The sequence below is a fragment of the Dasypus novemcinctus genome, chromosome 13, assembly GCF_030445035.2.
Source record: "Dasypus novemcinctus isolate mDasNov1 chromosome 13, mDasNov1.1.hap2, whole genome shotgun sequence".
Classification (NCBI taxonomy): domain Eukaryota; kingdom Metazoa; phylum Chordata; class Mammalia; order Cingulata; family Dasypodidae; genus Dasypus; species Dasypus novemcinctus.
The window spans coordinates 63,820,350-63,841,570 of NC_080685.1; the positions used below are offsets into that span (position 1 = coordinate 63,820,350).

The 21,221-nt window shown below is 40.5% G+C and overlaps 1 protein-coding gene across 1 annotated transcript in view; it reads left to right on the forward strand.

The window, feature by feature from the left end:
- LAMC1 (laminin subunit gamma 1) overlaps nt 1-21,221 on the forward strand; it is a 152,038-nt gene that overhangs the window by 113,455 nt on the left and 17,362 nt on the right. Inside the window, exons 14-20 of the mRNA XM_058274829.2 lie at nt 3,325-3,570; nt 4,062-4,215; nt 4,800-4,942; nt 10,064-10,242; nt 11,310-11,466; nt 19,550-19,755; nt 20,200-20,279. Of these exons, the coding sequence (XP_058130812.1) occupies nt 3,325-3,570; nt 4,062-4,215; nt 4,800-4,942; nt 10,064-10,242; nt 11,310-11,466; nt 19,550-19,755; nt 20,200-20,279 (1,165 nt within the window). The remainder of the gene's footprint in view (nt 1-3,324; nt 3,571-4,061; nt 4,216-4,799; nt 4,943-10,063; nt 10,243-11,309; nt 11,467-19,549; nt 19,756-20,199; nt 20,280-21,221) is intronic.

The following is a 21,221-nucleotide window of genomic DNA, read 5'->3' on the forward strand; positions in this document are numbered from 1 at the left end:
TGTGTAGAGAAGCAGATTTGGCCCAATGGATAGGGCATCCGCCTACCACATGGGAGATCCAAGGTTCAAACTCCGGGCCTCTTTGACCCATGTGGAGCTGGCCCACATGCAGTGCTGATGCGCGCAAGGAGTGCCGTGCCACACAGGAGTGTCCCCCGCGTAGGGGAACCCCACACACAAGGAGTGCACCCCGTAAGGAGAGCCGCCCAGTGTGGGAAAAAAAAAAGTACAGCCTGCCCAGGAATGGTGCCACACACAGAGAGATCTGACACAGCAAGAAGACACAACAAAAAGAGACAGATTCCCGGTGCTGCTGACAAGAATACAAGCGGACACAGAAGAACACACAGTGAATGGACACAGAAAACAAACAACTGGGCGGGCAGGGGTGGGGGCAGGAAGGGGAGAGAAATATAAATCTTTGGGGGAAAAAAAGTATGTAATTTGCCCAAATTCATGTAAGTGGTACAGCCAGGACTTGAACCTACTAATAGACCCTAGAATCTAAGACAAAATAATAGATTAACTGTAGCTGCTAAAGTGAAGGGAGAACATTTCTTGGGCTACAGGTAGTTAGGTTTTCCCTTAGAGTTTAGTTTTACTAGGTTTTATTCAAAACAAATTTCAGAACATTAATATGGATCATATCTAGAATAGATAAATTATCTGATAAAAAAGCAAAACTGGAATACTACCTTAATCCTAATCTGGAGCAATCTCTTGGGTTGAGGGCATGGTAGCTGTTTATATCAGAGACCAGAAGGGACCCTATAGCTTCCCATACATTCTTAACATCATTTTCATTTACCTCCTGCCCCACTTTGAACTACGTTTTTTGTCCACTTCATTATGGTTTCCACTTAGTCAAATCCAGTGGTCAGTTTTTAGTGTTTCTTACCTAATTCTCAGCAACAATTGGCACTGTTGACCACTTCCTTTGCTCCAAAAATTTTCTCCTCTTACTTTCTTTGATACTTCACTGTCCTTATTTTCATTTTTCCTCCCTCCTCTTGGGTCTCCTTTGATAGCTTTTGTTTCTCAACTCAGGGGTCTCTTGTCAACTTAATCTACATTCTCCTCTTAGGGGAACATATCTCATATTTTGTTCTTTTTTTCTTTTTATTGTCTTTCTTTCATATTTCATATTTTTACTTCAAAAATCCTCTGTCTCTTACTACAAAATCTGTATCTTCAGCCCTGATCGTTCCCCTGAGAACCAGCTGCCTATTTGCCATCCACACCTTGGATGCTGGGCTGGAAAACTTTCTATTTGCCTTCTGCACCCACTCCCACCGTTTTCCACCCTGAAGGGACCTGCATGCACTACAACAAATGGCAGCTTCCCTCTCAGTTCAGGCAGTAGGAAGCACAAATAGAAGGTCTGAGAAAGGGAGGAAGGTGAGAGCAGAGTATTTAGTCCCCTGCTCCTTCCCTATGGGGTCCTTGTGTGTTGGTGCCAAGGGCCTTCTCCAAAGGACTTTGTCTAACGTTAGGTTCTGGTGGCTGCTTACCCCCCCCCCACTGAACCCTGGGTGATGGAGCCCACTATTCCTCTAGCAGGTACTGCCCTCTACTTGTGGTTTTTGTATACCCTACCCATACTTCCATAAATAGTACTTTTATTAAATTCTCCACAAGTTATGCTAATTTGAACGTGCGAAATATTTTCTGCTGTAATCTTGATTCAGATAATTAAAGGAATCTCAAATGTAAGGGAATTCTGGCTAAATCTTTGATTTCTCCCCTGTTCTCCAATCCCAACCCTATTCTTTTCCCAACTTTGTTCATCTCAGTAAATATACTACCATCCGCCTTACTCAAGTTATAAACCTAGGGCTTATCCTTGATTGTTCTTTCTTTCACTTCCCAGAAGCAGTCAGCAAGCCTTGTTCATTCTCACATCTGACCACTCTTAACTACCTCCACTGCCACCACCCTGGTCCAAACCATGCCATCTCTCACCCGGAATGGCCTCCTAATTGAACTCCCTGCTTTATTCTGCTCTCCTACAATACATTCTCCACATAGTGGTCAAATCCTTTTAAAATGTAAATTAGATCTCATCACTTCTAAAACACTCGTCACTTCTCATTGCTCTTAAATTTAAATCCAAATTCCTCATGATGACCTACATGGGTTGGCTTTTTTAACATTCTATAAGCTCATCTTACTTTTCCTGGAATATTGTTCCTTTGGATATTATCATAGCTGGTTTCTTGGCTTTCTGTTGTCATCTCAAATGTCTCTTCCTTACAGAAGCCTTCTCTAAGCACCAATCTCAGGTAATCCTTACCTTCACCCCACCAGTCTATCATGTTGATTTGTTTGGTTTGTTTTTTGCACTAATCCAGTTACCTGAGTTAATCTTGTTTATTTACATGTCTGTGTCTTCTCCCTCTACTGCAGCGTAATCTTCATGAGAGCAGGGACCTACCCCCTTTGTTCACCACATCATCCTGATCATCTAGATCCATGCGGTATATAATTGGTGCTCATTAAATATTGAAAGAATAAATGAACAAACCACTAATTCTCCAGAAATTTTAGACTCATTCAGGCCCTATTGGCTACAAAGCTATCAATAACGCAATTCGAGTAATAATGGTGGGGAAAATGGAAAAGGAGGGATGAGGAGCAATGAGTTTAGTGTGGTGGGAAGAGACCTGGGTACTGGCTCTGTCTTTGTTAATGTCAGCTATTTGGATGTGAGCAGGTTAGTTAACCTCTTGGTTTCCTTAGCTATGAGAGAAGTATGTGGCAACTGATGATCTCTAAGTTCTCTCATAAAATGCTCTGACTCTGTACTAGTTGACATTGTTCAACAAGGATTAGTACATAACTTTTATTTCTTAACAGAATGATCCTGCTCTTCCTGTTGTGTGGGAAACTCCTTCTGATATCACGAGTGGTACTTCCTCTTTTTTTAATATCATCACCAAAAACAATTCATCATATATGAATGTGCCACCCCTTGAGACTGCAGAGATTCAGAAACCTTGGGCCTAATTCATTTACAAAACACTTTTAATATATTATTTCAGTTGTTCCTTAGAACAATTGAAGTGAAGTAGGAAAACCAGGCGCTATCCATCTATAATTTCTAATAAGGAAATGGGGCCTTGGACAAGTTAGACATGCCCAAGGTCATTCTACTGGTTTGGCACAGGGCCTGGGTAGCAGACCTCTGCCCTCCTGGGCTACTGCTGTGTGCACGGTACCACATTGCTTCATATCTGATAGTTAGACTAGACTGCTTGTAAACCAGTGGTAATTTAGCACCAAAATTAGCTGTCCTTTCATAACATCCAGTTGTCTCTTCTCCAGGTAAAAGATGTGAGTTCTGCGATGACGGCTACTTTGGAGACCCTTTGGGTAGAAACGGTCCTGTGAGACTTTGCCGCCTGTGCCAGTGTAATGACAACATTGATCCCAATGCTGTTGGAAATTGCAATCGCTTGACCGGAGAATGCCTGAAATGCATCTATAACACTGCCGGTTTCTACTGTGACAGGTGCAAAGATGGATTTTTTGGAAATCCTCTTGCTCCCAATCCAGCAGACAAATGCAAAGGTAATCAGCCAGTGGTCAGATTCTGTCACAATTGTACTTTTTTCCTGAGAATTGATTGTGTGGTCACTTTAAAAATTATAATTGTTTGGTCTAAAGTAGCACTGTCCAGTAGAAATACAATATGAACCACTTATGTATTTAAAATATTTTAGGAGCCAGCTTAAAAAAGTAAAAGGAAATAAGTGAAATTAATTTCAGTAATATATTTTATTTAACCTAATATAGTCAATATATTATCATTCCAACAGGTAATCAATATAAAACTCATTAATGAGACTTTTTTTTTTCATGCTAGGTCTTCAAAATCTAGTGTGTATTTCACATTTATAGTATATCTCAATTCAGACTATCTACATTTCAAGTGTCCATTAGCCACACGTGGTTAATGGTTACAATACAACGCAAGTCTAAATGAATCTCTTTGATATTTCTACTTTAGTATTTCTCTTAAGCTATTTCCTTCCTCTTCGGTCTCTGTCTGCTTACCTTAGCCTGTGCCTGTAATCCGTATGGTACTGTGAAGCAGCAGAGCAACTGTAACCCTGTGACTGGACAGTGTGAATGCCTGCCTCATGTGACCGGCAGGGACTGCGGTGCTTGTGATCCAGGGTTCTACAGCCTGCAGAGCGGGCAGGGCTGTGAGAGGTGAGATTACCGAGTGCCTGTGGTAGAAATAATCGTTGCCTTATTTTTAATTGTAAGAAATGCAGTTTTGAGAGTTATTTTCAGTAGTTGACTTGATTCATTTCTTCATATAGGCAATATATTGTCCTTTGGGACACTACTAGAGAATTGTAATTAAATAATGAGAGAGGAGTGGAGCACAGGGGCCCCAGCTGTGTCAGAATCACCTGAGGAATGTTTCAGAAATAGGACACATTTCTTCCCAAGATTCTTAGAATTAGAGTTGCCAGAGAGTGCAGGCGGGGAATTCCTGTTTTCAAAAGCTTCTAGTCAGTTGTGATGCAATACTTGATAGGGGCCTCACTGGTGGCTGTGTTAGAAATGGAGTTAGCAGTGTTCGTGTGGGTTAGTTTAGAAAGAGGTTCAGAATTAAACTCATTAAAATTGCTTGAACAAGGGCTTAACTACTTCTAAGATTCTTAGTAACCATTAATATTCTGTCTTCTAATCAAATTACATCAGTACTATACCAGGTGAAAAAAAAGAAATAGGGTTTTCTTAAAGTCTGTTTTCTTACCTGAGAGGTGTCTTGTGTTAATTTTCAGGTGTGATTGCCATGCTTTGGGTTCCACTAATGGCCAGTGTGACATCCGCACTGGCCAATGTGAGTGCCAGCCAGGCATCACCGGTCAGCACTGTGAGCAGTGTGAGGTCAACCACTTTGGCTTTGGACCTGAAGGCTGCAAACGTAAGTGATGTTGGTGACCTAAAACTTTAAGTCTCTCCTAATCATCAGTCTAGCCACCTGACTTATAGTCAAGGCTGCATGTAAACCAGTGTAGATGATTTATTAGATGAATATTATACTTTTCTAAAACTCTGAAAATCAAGGGCTTCTCTAGTTTCTTTGCAACCACCTTATTTATGTCTTCTTTTATTGTGTTTCTGATTACTGCTTCTTTATTATTTATTTATTTATTTGAAAGTAACTTTAGATTACATAAATGTAAAGTAAAATATACAGGGGATTCCCATATGCCCCACCCCCACCTCCCAGACTAAGCCACATTAACAGCATCCTTCATTAGTGTGGTACATTTGTTACAGTTGATGAACACATATCAACATTGCCACTAACCATGGATTATAATTTACATTATAGTTTACACTCTGCCTTGCACAATTTTGTAGTTTATGACAAAACCTATAATGGCCAGTATCCATCATTGCAGTGTCATACAGGACATTTCCAGTGTCCTGAAAATGCCCCCATATTACACTTATTTTTCCCTTTCCCTCCTCTTAGAAACTTCCATGGCCACTGCCTTCACATCAATGATAAAAGTTCTCCCATTTCCTGCTACTTTTTGATCTTTAATTGTTCCATTGAAAAGTGTCTCTGATTACGGAGCTTTCCCACTATACTTAATGAAACTTTACAAAAAAACTTTTTATTTTGAAATAATTTCAAACCTTCAGGAAAATTATAAATACAACATAAAAATATTAAAGAGAACTCCAATATACCCCCTACCTAGATACCCAGATTTACCAACTTGTAATTTTTTCCCATATTCATTCTGTAATTCTAGCTAGCTAGCTAGCTACTCTTTAAACCTTTAAGAGTAGCTTGCACACATCATCTTCCTTTACTATTTAATACTTCCATTTCTAAGAATAAGGATATTCACTTATGTAACCATGTTAAGTACAGTTATCAAGTTAAAGAAATTTAACGTTGATATAAAGGTTACAGTCTATATTCCAATTTTTTCCATTGTCCCAATAATGTTCTTTTGGGCATTTTCTCCTCCATTATTAGAACCACTTCTGGATTGTGTGTTGCATGTAATCATCATTGTCTCTTTAGACCCTTTGTAAATTTTTTTTACTATGATAACATATTTGCAAACTAAAATTTCTGATCTCAGCCACTCCTGAGTATACTATTCGGTGGCATTTAAACACATTTACAATGGTTTTCGGGGTTTTTTTTTTTTAAGATTTATTTTTTGTTTATTTCTCTCCACTTACCCACCATCCCCCAGTTGTCTGCTCTCTGTGTCCATTTGCTCTGTGTTCTTCTGTGTCCGCTTGTGTCAGCCGCACCTGTAATCTGTGTCTCATTTTTGTTGCGTCATCTTGCTGGGTCAGCTCTCTGTGTATTCGGTGCCATTCCTGGGCAGGCTGCACTTTTTTTGCACTGGACGGCTCTCCTTATGGGGCGCACTCCTTACACGTGGGGCTTCCCTACGTGGGGGACACCCCTGCGTGGCATGGCACTCCTTGTGTGCACCAGCACTGCGCATGGACCACCTGTACACAGGTCAAGGAGGCCCTGGGTTTGAACCTTGGACCTCCCATGTGGTAGGCGGATGCCGTATCTGTTGGGCCAAATCTGCTTCCCACATTTACAATGTTTTGATACCATTACCAACATCTATTACTGAAACTTTTCCATTACTCCAGAGATCTTGGGCCCATATGCATTAACTCCCACTCCCCCTCCTTTCTGCCCTCAGTAACCTGTGCTTTACTTTCTGTCTCTATGATGTTTGCTACTTCTAGGTGTTTTATATAAGTGTGAGATCATAAATATTTGCTCTTTTGTGTCTAGCTTATTTCACTTAACATAGTATCTTTAAGGTTCATCCATGTCATGGCATGTGTATTAGTCACCCAAAGGGGTGCTGATGCAAAATGCCAGAAAATGGTCATTTTTATAAAGGGTATTTATTTGGGGTAGGACCTTGCAGATACCATAAAGCATAAGTTATTTCCCTCACTAAAGTCTATTTTCACGCGTTGGAGCAAGATGGCTGCTGACGTCTGGGAGGGTTCAGGCTTTAGGCTTCCTGGGTCCCTCTGGACTCAGTTCCTCTCTTTTCTCCACATGGTCAGCTGTAGACTATTACACACCACTCTCTGAATTCCAAAAAGACATTACAGTATTTTAAAAAACCTTAAATCAGTTACAGTGCAAGTGCTAAATCATGTCACAATCAATTTAAAGAAATACAGTTTGTCTTGGGGCAAAGTCCTGTCTCCTACAGACCTCTGAAATTTACAAAACAATTCATCTACTTCCAGTACAGGAATGGACAAAGGACAAATGTTTTCATTACAATAAGGAGAAATTGGGAGGAAAACATGAATCACAGGTCCTCTACAGTTGAGTAAACCTGCAGGGCATCCTCCATTTGCTTTCCGTCTGAGAGTCATTCTTAAGATGATGGTGTCTTCTTGGTGCCTTATGGGAACCCACCCTTTCCACAGGCTTGCCTAATGGCCATTTTCTTGGTTTCACCCTCATTAAGCATCTGAGTGTTGACCGAGCTCCAGACCTCTCCCTCTAAGAGTGTTGGGATGATTCCCACACCTTACCCAATCTTTGGGTTAGAGTCTTAACCCCCTAGTACAGTGATGTGAAGACAACATTTCCCCTAACCTTTGGCATATGGGCTCAACCCTCTCAGAGCAACAAGTTGGCCACCTGGCCTTCCCTAACCTTTGGGGGACAGGTCCACCCCTTTCAGACCTGTGGGGTGCTGACCTTAACTGCCCTAATCCTTGGGGAATGTACTCCACCCTCTCTGTACCCTGGAGCTGTAAAACTCTCCCTAGACATCAGGCAGGAACATCCACCCTCTTCAACTGCTGGGGCAAACTCCTCTCTGTACACATGGGTAGGGTTCCTCTCTTGACCCAAGGTGATGTCTTAATTTCAGATCTCAACTTCAGTGGTTTTCCTCTAAAGTTTTTTTCTCCTTTAGTTTCTCCGTTCCATGTCCCTTTTAGTCCAAGCTGACAGTGATTTTATTTATACAGTTCTCTCAAATACCTTGTTGGTTTAGCATGCAAGAAGCAGGGGTCCAAGCCATCAGACAGTAAGAATTTCCACAAGTCTTTCCGAGATAACTGCATCTTCAATCCTGATTTACAAGTACCCCATTGGAATGGAGCACTTTCATCTGGCAGCTTGATTTCCGGAGGCTTGGAATTTTCAGAATTAGTTTCTATTTGTGCCCTACCTCAATGTATCTTTCTTGTCTAGCATTTTGCTATAAGCTACAAGCAGAAGCCCAGCCGCATTCTCTGGATTTACTTTGGAAATTTCTTCAGCTAAATGCCCAGGCTCGCCATATTCAAATTCTGCCTTCTATAAAACACCAGGAGTTAATCTTGCTAAGTTCTCTGCAACTTTAAAACATGGATCGCCTTTCCTCCAGTTTCCAATAATAGTTTCATCATTTATTTCTAAGGCATCATAAAAAGTCTCTTAAGCATCCATATTGCTATCAACAGTCTCTTTAAAGTGATTTAGGCCTTTTCCATCAAGCATCTCACAATTCCTCCAAAAAATACCCCTTACCCATTTATAAAACCATTCCAGCATTTCGGTAATTGCAAAAGCTCTTCCCCACTTCTTCATACCAAATTCTGTATTAGTCAGCCTAAGGGTTGCTGATGCAAAATACCAGAAATTGGTTGGTTTTTATAAAAGGTATTTATTTGGGGTAGGACCTTACAAATACCAGGCCATAAAGCATAAGTTACTTCCCTCACTAAAGTCAGTTTTCATGTGTTGGAGCAAGATGGCTGCCAACATGTGTGAGGGTTCAGGCTTCCTGGGTTCCTCTGGGCTCAGCTCCTCTGTTTTCTCCACAAGGTCAGCTGTAAACTATCAGGCAAATGGCTCTGTCTCTCTCCCTGGGGCTCCAGCTTCAGCATCAAACTCCAGCATCAAAACTCCAACATTAAAAGCCTTCAACTCTGTCCTTTGCCATGCCTTTTATCTGTGAGTCCCCACCCACCAAGGGGTGGGGACTTAACGCCCTAATGATGTGTCCAGTCAAAGCCCTAATCATAACTTTATCACACCCAGGTACAGACCAGATTACAAACATAACCCAGTATCTATTTTTGGAATTCATAACCATATCAAACTACTACAGCATGTATCAGAACTTCATTCTTTTTTATGGCTAATATTCCATTGTATGTCGAGAACACATTTTGTTTATCCATTCATCTGTTAATGGAAACTTGAGTTTTTCTACTTTTTGGCAATTGTCAATAATGCTACTATGAACATTGCTATACGTGAATCTCTGCTTCATTGTTTTTGGGTATGTACGTAAAAGTGGGATTGATGGTTCATATGGTAATTTTATGTTTAATTTTTTGAGGAATTAATGAAACTTTTTATTGACTACATTCTTAGTGCAGATAATGAACAGTGAAGTATTTTGTTCACAGTGTGTTTGTTGACTTATTGGCTGCAGTTGCTTCCCACCCTTGGGGCCTTTTTGGTACAACTACGTATAAACATCTGTTTCTCCTTGGCATAAACATTTGCCTGGAATTAGGCTTTAGAACAGTTTGGTTTTGGCTTTCTGAATTCCTTCATTTCTCCTTTGGAATGTAGCATAAGTCATTGACTCAGTTCAGAGAATAAAGAGAATAAACAAACTATCAAATAATGCAAAATAAGCATTAGCATTTGGGTTGTCTAGTTCCTTCATGAGAGAAATATTAGTGGATAGATGAGGTAGAGATGAATTCTTGAAGTACATGAAAATAGCACTGATAAGTTTAAGAGACTAATTTCTGTAATTATCAAGTAACATGAAATGTGCCCCAAAGAATGCATATTTTACTTCAAAATTTACTTTTGCTTTAACAATTTCTTTCTGCTAGGCAGACTTACCTCTTTAGCTTCTCATAAGTATTTCTATTTTTCAACAGTTTTTATTTATAATGTCAGTATGTCAGTACATTTATCTTATTGCTCTCAATCTGAGTTCAGGAAAAGATGTACTCTTCCCACTTTTCATTATTATGTTCTCTTTTTCCCTTTATTCTGTAGCCTGTGACTGTCATCCTGAGGGGTCTCTTTCACTCCAGTGCAAAGATGATGGTCACTGTGAATGCAAAGAAGGCTTTGTGGGACATCGCTGTGACCAATGTGAAGAAAACTATTTCTACAATCGGTCTTGGCCCGGCTGCCAGGAATGTCCAGCATGTTATAGGCTAGTCAAGGATAAGGTAAACTGTCAGCAGTGTTTTCATTCATGCACTCAATCATTCAGCAAACATTCAGTGAGCACTTACTGTGTGTTAAGCTCTAGAGAGAAAATGGTCAGAAAGGTAGACATGGTCCCTGCCCTCAAAAACTTATGTTCTATTTGTGAGACAAATAATAAAAGTTAAAGAAACAAAAGAAATACTAATTGTAATAAGTGCCATAAAACAATGGCAAGAGAGAATAACTGTGGGAACTGTGTTATATAAGGCCTCTCTAAGGAAAATCTTCTAAGGTGAAATCTTAAGGTTGAGGAGGAGAGAGCCAGGTGGTAAGCAGTGGGTAGGTTGTTCTGGGCAGAGGGAACATGGTTTACAAACGCCTTGAAGCGGGCGGGAGAGAGGCTGGGCATGCTGAATGACTGGAGAGGTTAGAAGGGGCAGGTTATATAGGGCCATGTTAACCAAATAGGGAGTTTAGATTTTATTGCAAATCCAATGGGAATCCACTGAAGATCTTTAAGCTAGGAAATCCAGTTTATATTATAAGAGCAGTGCTCTACTATGTGAAGAATAGTGGCTAGGAGTGGGGCAAAAGAGTTGACCTAAATTGGATTGGGTAGATATGTATGTGTTGGGGGATAGGAGTTAGAGGGAAAAAGGATAGGGAAAGAGAAGAGACAAGAATGGACTTGGGTTTTTGGCTTAAGGTAGCTAGAGGGGTTATTTATTGAGATGGAGATAAGTCAGAGAGTACAGATTTAAGAGGAAAAAAAATTGTGTAATTTTGAAAGATACCTATTAGAGAGCCAGGGAAGCTATCAGGAAGGTTGTCTAAAACCTACAGGAGAGGCCAGGCTTGGAAGATCATCAGCATGTAGTGTTAAAGTCAAAGGAGTGGTACTGACAGTTTTTCTTTTGAAGCTAGAGAAATAAAGAAAAACCATCCATCTTGTCTATTTAAAATAGGTGTGTGGAGCATATAGACCTATGTATTCATACAGTGCCCCTATTATTTCTGTAGGAAGTACCTTCAAGTTGTTCAGGAATAGTTAATATGTCCTAATTTTCTCTTTTCTTCCTTCGTTTAGGTTGCTGAACATCGAGTGAAACTCCAGGAATTAGAGAATCTCATAGCAAATCTTGGAACTGGGGATGAGATGGTAACAGATAAAGCCTTTGAGGATAGACTAAAGGAAGCAGAGAGAGAGGTTATGGACCTCCTTCGCGAGGCTCAGGATGTCAAAGGTACACATGATTGGACAGTGGGCAACAAATTTTAGATTTTGTCTGTAATTCAAGGCTAACTAGTAGGGTTTTATAAAATTCTTTCTCAATTTTTTAAATCATTTGTGGAATATCATTTATTGTTTTCTAAACAGTATTTTAAAAAACAAGAATCTGTCAACTTAATGTTTTAAGACATAGTAAGCATAAGATAATTTTCCAACACATTAAAAACTTTTAGATGTTTTCCAGAGAGGGAGCTAAGAGTTTGGGCAGATGGAGTTTATGTCCTTTGGGAGCTTATCCAAGAATCCCCTAGCTATTAACTCCTTTAAAATGGCAGAACCAAAAGAGGGCACCGACAGGCCTTAAAACTTACCAGTCTCAGTGGGGGTCAGGGAGCACCACTCACTCACTTTTCTCCAGGTAGTGGCTTGCCAGATGAAGATGGAGAAGCATTTGATTCCCCTAGGTTCCTGGCTATGATGCTTAAATGAATTTACAAACACACCAGTTTACTTAGGCCAGTAAAAGGAGTTTATTTGGGAAATGGGGGAAAGAACAGAGCTTGCTGAAAAATGGGAGAGAAAGGGGTGGTGGACTTGGCCCAGTGGTTAGGGCATACATCTACCACATGGGAGGTCCACGGTTCAAACCCCGGGCCTACTTGACCCGTGTGGAGCTGGCCCATGCGCAGTGCTGATGCGCGCAAGGAGTGCCCTGCCACACAGGGGTGTCCCCGCATAGGGGAGCCCCACGTGCAAGGAGTGCTCCCCGTAAGGAGCCACCCAGCGTGAAAGAAAGTGCAGCCTGCGCCACCCAGCACAAAAGAAAGCGTAGCCTGCCCAGGAATGATGCTGCACACACGGAGAGCTGACACAACAAGATGACGCAACAAAAAGAAACACAGATTCCTGTGCCACTGACAACAACAGAAGTGTACAAAGAAGAACATGCAGCAAATAGACACAGAACAGACAACCGGGGTGGGAGGGGCGAAGGGGAGAGAAATAAATAAATAAATCTTAAAAAAAAAAAATGGGGGAAATGGACTTGGCCCAGTGGTTAGGGCATTCCGTCTACCACATGGGAGGTCCGCGATTCAAACCCCGGGCCTCCTTGACTCGTGTGGAGCTGGCCCATGTGCAGTGCTGATGCGCGCAAGGAGTGCTGTGCCACGCAGGGGTGTCCCCCGTAGGGGAGCCCCACACGCAAAGAGTGCACCTGTAAGGAGAGCCGCCCAGCGTGAAAGAAAGTGCAGCCTGCCCAGGAATGGCGCCGCCCACACTTCCCTTGCCGCTGACGACAACAGAAGCGGACAAAGAAACAAGACGCAGCAAATAGACACAGAGAACAGACAACCCGGGGGGGGGGGGGGGGATTAAATAAATAATAAATAAATAAATCTTAAAAAAAAAAGGGGGGGAGAGAGATAGAAATACACATAAAGATTTGGTGTGGGCTCTTCTAGGCAGAGAAAACTGTCCTTGTGGTTGTTGTTTTTTTTTAAACTTATTGAAGTATATCATACATAAATATACATAAACAATAAGTGTATAGTAATAGTTGTGAAATTATAAAACAAACATATAACATCATACAGGGCTCTCATAACTTACCCTACCACCAGTACCTTGCATTGTTGTTAAACATTTTTAACTAATGATTAAAGAGCTTGTCAAAATATTACTACTAACCAAAGTATATTTCCCCCAACCCACCGTATTATTATCTTTATAATATTTATATATGGACATACATAAATAATAAGCGTACAGTAAAAGTTGTGAATTTATAAAACAAACATGCATAACATCATACATGGGTCCCATACATCAACCAACACCTTGCATTGTCGTGAGATGTTTGTTATAAATTATGAATGTTGTCAAAATCTTACTACTAATTATAGTCCTTATCTTATATTTGAAGTATTTTTCCCCAAACCCATCCTATTATTTTTTAACTATATTTTTTATGACAGAAGTTGTAAATTTATAAAACAATCATGCACATGTGCAGAATTCCCAAGCAACACCCCTCTATCAACACACCACACTGTGGTGGAATGTTTGTTACAGATAAGTTAATAGTATCTGATTGTTACTAAGTCCATAGTGTACATTTGGCACACATTTCCATACTGCCCCATTATTAACACAGTACATCTTTACATAGATGTAAGAATATTATTACTGCTAAGCACAGTCCATAGGTCACTCCAGCTGTATTTTTCCCATGTTTCTCTACATTCCCAACACCCTGCAGTAGTGACACACATTTGCTTTAGCTCTCAAAGGACACTCTTGCATCTGTACCATCAACCACAATTCTCATCCACCTCTTGGTTTACTGTGCTGTTCACTTCCTAGATTATTCTCTAGCATTCTGTCAATTGGCATTTACATCCCTAGACTACCATTTTCAGCCACATCCCCATTTATAAACTAGCTGTTACTCACTATTTGTTACTATCCACTTTATACATTTCCACACTTTTATAGTAAAGCTAATTAAAACTTCTGTAGAAATTAAATATCAGTAGTCCATCTCAGTCCTCCTCTTATCTCCTTTAGGAATCCACTACCTACCACCATGTCTTGAAGATATTTTCCAGTAATTTCTTCTTGAAGCTTTATGGTTTTTGCTTTTATTTTTAGGTTTTTGATCCATCTTGAGTTAATTTTTGGATGAGGTGTGAGAAAGTGGACCTCTTTCCTTCTTCTGGCTATGTTTATCCAGTTCTTTCAGCACTGTTTGTTGAATGAACTGTTCTCCCTGAGCTGTGTGAATTTGACAGGCTAGTCAAAAATCACTTGACTGTACATGTGAGGGTCTGTTTCTGAATCATCAGTTTGGTTCCATTGGTCTGTGTGTCTGTCTTTATGCCAATACCATGCTGTTTTTTACCACTATAGATAGGTAATATGATTTAAAGTCTAGAGATGAGGGTTTGCGTTTCCTTTTTAAGATGTTTCAGGACCTCTTACCCTTCCAAATAAATTTGATAATCATGTTTTCAATTAAAAAAAAAAAAAGCTGGTGGAATTTTTATCAGGATTGCATTGAATCTGTATATCAATTTGAGTAGAATTGACATCTTAATGATATTCAGTCTTCTCATTCCTGAACACAGAATGTTCTTTCAGTTATTTAGACCTTTTTTGATTCTTTTATTGAGTTGCAGTTTTCTGAATACAAGTGCTTTACATCGTTGGTTATGTTTATTCCTGACTATTTGAGTTTTATCTGTCATATTTTATTTTCACCACTCTTTTGACACTTTTAGTTACTTTTTAATCTTCATTTGTAGACTCTCTTCCAGGCCCCTCTCTCCTGTCTTTTCTTTTCAGGCTCTAGCACACCCTTTAGTATTTCCTGAAAATCTGGTCTCTTGCTTAGAAATTCTCTCAGTTTCTACTTATCTGTGAATATTCAGATCTCACTCTTATTTTTGAAAGACAGTCTTGCTGGGTATATTCTTGGCTGAAAGTTTTTCTCTTGTAGTATCTTAAATATATCATAACGCTGTCTTCTTGCCTTCTTGGTTTCTGGTAAGAAATCAACATTTAATCTTATTCATTATCCCTTATATGTTATGCATTGCTTTTCTCTTGCTGTTCTCAGAATTTTCTTTGTCTTTGGCATTTCATGTTCTGATTAGTGTGTGTCTCAGAGTTGATCTATTTGGATTTTTTCAGATGGGAGTACGTTGTGCTTCTTTTACATGGATATCTGTGTTCTTCAATAGGGTTGGGAAATTTTCTACCATTATTTCTTCAAATATACCTTCTGTCCTTTTTCCCTTCTCTTCTCCTTCTGAGACACCTATGACACACAGTTTGCACGTCTTTGCTGTCATTTAGTTCTCTGAGACCTTGTTCAATTTTTTCCCTTCTTTTATCTGTCCTTTTATATGTTCACTTCAAAGGCCATTTCTTCAAGCTCATCAATCCTTTCTTCTGTCTCCTAAAATCTATTATATGATTCCAATGTTTTTTTTAAAATTTTATTTATTGTGCCTTTCATTCCTGTAAGATCTGCTATTTTTCTATGTATGCTTTCAAATTCTTCTTTGTGCTCCTCCAGTGTCTTCTTAATATCCTTAATCTCTTTAGCTATCTTCTTGAATTTATTAAGGAGATTTGTTTGAACATCTGTGATTAGTTGTCTCAACTCCTTTATGTCATCTGGAGGCTTATATCATTCCTTTAACTGGGCCATATCTTCCTCTTATTTGGTGTGGATCGTAATTTTTTGTTGGTGTCTTGGCATCTAGCTTACTAGAGTATTTATTCTGGGTGCAGTTTTTCTCTTTCGTTTAGGCTTCCCGCCCTTTCTCCCTTGCTGGTTGTCCAGTAGGAGCCAAGGATGTAGTTGGTTTTATAAGCTGTGGAGGCTCAAGCTGCCCTTATTGCCCCAGGTTACCAATGAGGCTTCTCCCAGTTTTCTTCTTTGCCAGCAATAAGAAACAGTCACAGCTATATGGAATAATCCAAGTCGGACAGGCCTAGACTGTAGTTACCCAGAGTGACTGATGAAGCTTCATACCCCTTTTTCCCCTGCCTGGGGCAGGGATGGAGCTGCAGGTATGGGAAGCTGTCTATGCAGTGCCGGTCCAAGATGACTACAGTTGCCCTGGTAGACTTCCGATTATTCAGTCTGTGCCAGTCAAAGATACCTGCAGTTACCTGGATAGGCTGGTGCAGGGCCCGCCAGTCTCCTCCCTGCCAGAGGTGGGGCTGAAGCCTAGCCCAGGGCTGCAGGCCAATCTGGGTGAAAGAAACCAGTTCCTACCATCACTGATTTTTGGTCAGCTGGGCTTCCCCTCGTGCTAGGAGCAGAGTGAAAATGGCAGCCACCAGCCTCTTTCCAACTTGGACAGAATAACACCCTAGCTGTTCCTAGGGTTATACCTTAGCCAGCTGAGTCTACTAATCAGTAGCCAAAATTGGTGGCCAACAGTCTTCTCCCCTGTTTTTGGGAAATGGAGCTTCCGATTCCAGTCACAGAGTAGCTCCTGGGGCAGCTTGCACTGCCAAAGTAGGATAATTACTGGCCTCTGCAGCTTGGCTGGTAATTTCCCAGAGAGGCTGGCACATGTCCTCCCAGCTTCCTCCCTGCCGGAGTTGGGGCTGAGGCCTAGGCTAGACCTGCAGTCTGATCGGAATGGAAAGAAACTGGTCCCTACCAGCACTGTGATTTTCAGTCCACCCCACTTCCCCTCCTGCCAGGTGTAGAGTTAAGGTGGCAGCTACCAGCCTCTTTCTGACTTGGATAGCTTCGAACTTCAGCTGTTGTTAGGATTATACTTCAGCCCACTGAATTTATTCATCAGTAGCTGAAGTTGGTGTCCAACCGTCTCTTTCTACCCTGTTTTTGGGAAGTGGGGCGTTCAGTTTCAGCTGCAGAACCGTTCCTGAGGTGGCATGTGCCTCCAGTGGTGGATGGGCACCGGCCTCCGTGGCGTGGAGAGTTCTATTTACAAATCTTCTTTGCACACGGGCAGTCTCCTCCTTCCACTCCTTCAAGGATGTTGCAGGATGCTCTTCTGGTCTCCTCGAGTCCCCAAACAGGTGCTTCGGCTAGCTCCAGAGAGCTCTGGATGTTTACTAACTGCCCTGTAGCAGGAGCTGACTCTAGGAGCTCCTTACTCTGCCGCCATCTTACTAGTTGTCCCTGGCCTTGGTTTTTAAATGAAAGGTAGGATGAATTCCTAATTTAACATTATTCATTTGAAAAGCTCATTAAATTTGCAACAGTAATCCACGATGCAACAAGACTTACTAAAAAATAGAAGGGCAGGGGTGAAGATACTCAAGCTATGTTTTCAAGAGTAGATCTTCCAAGCTTAACATGGATTAAGATTTAAATGTTTCCTATTTATTTAAACAATAGTTATTTTTAAAAGACGTTCGTTATTTAGAAATAGCTTTTAACACATGACAGTTCGTTAATGTATTCTCTTGAAACAAGAAATCCACACATCTTCCTGTATACATTGAGAAACCGAATGTGTGGGTGCCATTCTTAAGTCCCCGTCAGCCCAACTGAGAGCTGAGTTTGGCAGACGGCTCTGGTTGGCAGCAGCAGCAGCACATGAGAGGAGGTCAAAGGGCAAGGAAGGAGGGCCAGCAGTATTGCCCGAGTACCAAGCACCTAGGCATGGCACCAGAAGCTTACTACTTCCTTTGGCCATAGTTTCTACCCACTTTCCTCTGCCCAAGCAGGTGATTCTGTTGGATGTGAGCTCTGATTGAAGGCATGGCTGTCAAACCTTCCCTTGAGTCAGCCAAGAGGTGGGGAGCTAATAGTTGCTTCTAGTAGCTCTGGGAGGGTCATAGTAAGACTGGGATTAAAATCCACTCCCACCAAGTCCTAAATTATGGAGCTCCTGTCTGATCTTTTCTACGTAGGTCCAAAGTAGCCAAGAATGAAAATGTCTTCATAATGATTTCTTTTGTCTTTCAAGACTATCCCTAAGTATTCATTTATAATTTAACTTCATCTTACTCTGCAGATTTGAAAGGAGATTATACGGTGCCTTTAGGTCTTGCAAGTACATGCTTGGAAGGAATTTGAAGTGATCCTCTCAGATTATCTATTCTCTTTTCAGATACTTTGTTTCTTTACAGATCTGAGTAGAGAGATAAATATCTGTTGTATTCTTAAAGATCTTCTAGAACCTCATTGACAACTAATGCCTCCTAAATCTAAATTATTCTCTGACTCAAAATAGTTTTTACCCTTTGTATTTCTTTAAAAATGTTTAGATTATAAAAGAATTCTTTACGTAAAATTCCAAGCAGGGCCATTTTATTTGTTTAGCAAGTGTTGTGCAGTATACAGCCTTTGCAGGTGTATTCAATGGCCTTGCTTCCATGTTGCTATTTTCCAAAACTGAATTCATCTTTGTCTTAATTTTGACCTGTCATCTTTCTTACATTCCTTGGAAAATTTATACCCCAACCCTGAGCATTATGCTGAAATAAACATCCAGTCAATTATATTTGAATAGGATTTATTTAATGGTTCTTTGTATACTAATATAATACTTACATTACATAGGCTTTGTATTTATCCTTTGAATTACTAGGAACTAGGTATGGAGTTTAATTTGAACATACTCATTAAAGAACAATTTGGAAAACAAAAGCATAGAACTTGAAGGAGATATTGGGCTTGTGGGAGGAAGCAGGACACTGTTATTTACTTTGAAATATAAAATGAGTTTATTTTATTATTTTTTAAAGATTTATTTTTATTTATTTAATTCCCCTCCCCTCCCCCGGTTGTCTGTTTTCTGTGTCTTTTTGCTGCATCTTGTTTCTTTGTCCGCTTCTGTTGTCGTCAGCGGCACGGGAAGTGTGGGCAGCACCATTCCTCAGCAGGCTGCACTTTCTTTCGCGCTGGGCGGCTCTCCTTATGGGGCGCACTCCTTGCGCGTGGGGCTCCCCTTTGCGGGGGACACCCCTGTGTGGCAGGGCACTCCTTGCGCGCATCAGCACTGCGCATGGGCCAGCTCCACATGGGTCAAGGAGGCCTGGGGTTTGAACCGCGGACCTCCCATTTGGTAGATGGACGCCCTAACCACTGGGCCAAAGTCCGTTTCCCTAAAATGAGTTTAATATGTCATACTTCAATGTTTGTTTGGAACCTAGTTTTTCCTAGTTTTGAAGAATGTCCATATCTGAGCTGGCAGTACTTTTAACAATCATTTTATTTTTATGAATAAATCTAGCACGTTTGAATATCAAAATCAATATTTCTCTTTTTCCTTCATTAAACATTTCTTGGGTGTCTTCTCCTGGTCAGTCTTTTACAAGACTGAGGATATAGTAATATGTAAGAAGAAGGAGCTCACGATCAAGGGGGCAGAATGGCACACAATTGCAGAACAGCGTAATGAGTCTAATAGTGAAGGTCATGCATGATGCATTGGACTGTTCAGCTCTGCTCGTGAGTTTAGGGAAAACTTGTCGGACATAAGATTGAAAGAGTAAAAAGTAGTACCTTGTGGCATAAACAGCTGCCTCAGATTTCATGTGAGGCCTTATGTCCCCCACACTTCAGATAATTTATGGACTTTCTTCTGCAATTGCAGATGTAGATCAAAATTTGATGGATCGCCTCCAAAGAGTAAATAACACCCTATCCAGCCAAATTAGCCGTTTACAGAATATCCGGAATACCATCGAAGAGACTGGAAACTTGGCTGAACAAGCACATGCCCGGGTAGAGAGCACAGAGAGGTTGATTGAAATTGCATCCAGAGAACTTGAGAAAGCAAAAATTGCTGTTGCCAATGTGGTAAGTGGTTGTGAAGGTCTGAGATTGGGGATGAGGGACTCCCATGATAATTTGTAGTGAGTCTGTTACTGGCAGTGGAGTGCTACCACAAAGAAACTGATTTCTTGCGTCTTTTTTTTTGTCCTTAAATATGGAGCAAATAAGCTATGTTGCTCATAGCTGTCATGAAATAGTTATCTTGAACTGGATGAAAACCAAAGGACAACTGGGTTCTTTCTCTAACTTTGTTTCTTCTATGCCACTAGACAATTTAATCTTCCTTTATCCTTTACTGAAAATAGATACAGTAATCTGCAGTCAAGGATGCTGACATTAAGTAAAGATCTCTGAAAATAAAAAGTGGTATTCTCTTGCTAAATAGCACTAAGAAATACCTTAATTTTGACACATTTTACTAAATTGAAATAATTCAGTCATTTGAGATAAGTTCTGTTTTCCCCTCAGTCAATCACTCAGCCAGAGTCTACAGGGGACCCAAACAACATGACTCTTTTGGCAGAAGAGGCTCGAAAACTCGCCGAACGGTAACCTCCAGATCCCTGTTTAAAGAGTTAAATTACAGCTACCCTTGTGGTGTGTATATGTTGCCCCATTCCATTCCCATGGACACTTTCCACATACCTAGTTATTCAGAGTTTGCTCTCTTTTCTGAAATGTTATCAACTGTGTATACTTTTATTCCTTTTCCTTTGAAGTAAGAGTATTTACACTGAATATTAGTGTATGATGATTTGGAGGAAAGTTATATATGCACATCTCAACACCATGACACTTTTAGATTGTTAACCTCAAATATTTAAAGTTAGATTTCTGAAAAGCCTTGTAGAGTGTAATTTACAAATTAATTTTTAAATTGTTTAATTTTTGAGTCACAATAGCCATTTACTAATCCATAGTATATTTGAAAACCAGCCAGAGAAAACAGACCATTTTCATTCCTGATTAATTTTTTGTAAGGTAATTTCTTTAGAATTTAAAGAAATTTAAAATTTAATTTTTAAAGAAATTTAGGGAAGCGAATGTGGCTCAAGTGATTAGGCTCCTGTCTACGATATGGGAGGTCCTGGGAACCATAGGCAAGCTGGCCTAAATGGACAGCTGGACCGCACAGCAAGCTGATGCTACAAGATGACGCAACAAAAAAGAGACAGAGGAAAAGACAACGAAAGATAAAACAAACCAGGGAGCTGAGGTGGCTCAAGCAATTGAGTACTTCTCTCCCACATTGGGAGGTCCCAGGATCAGTTCCCAGTGCCTCCTAAAGAGAAGACAAGAAGAGAAGACAAGCAGACACAGAAGAATGCACAATGAATGTACACAGAGAGCAGACAGTGAGTGCAAGCAGCAAATGGGGTGAGGAGAGGAATAAGTAAGTAAAAATAAATCTAAAACAAACAAACCCACAGCTAAGCCAAACATAATGGTAGAAACTGGCTGTGTCCTCTGCAAATGAGAAGTGGGAAAGG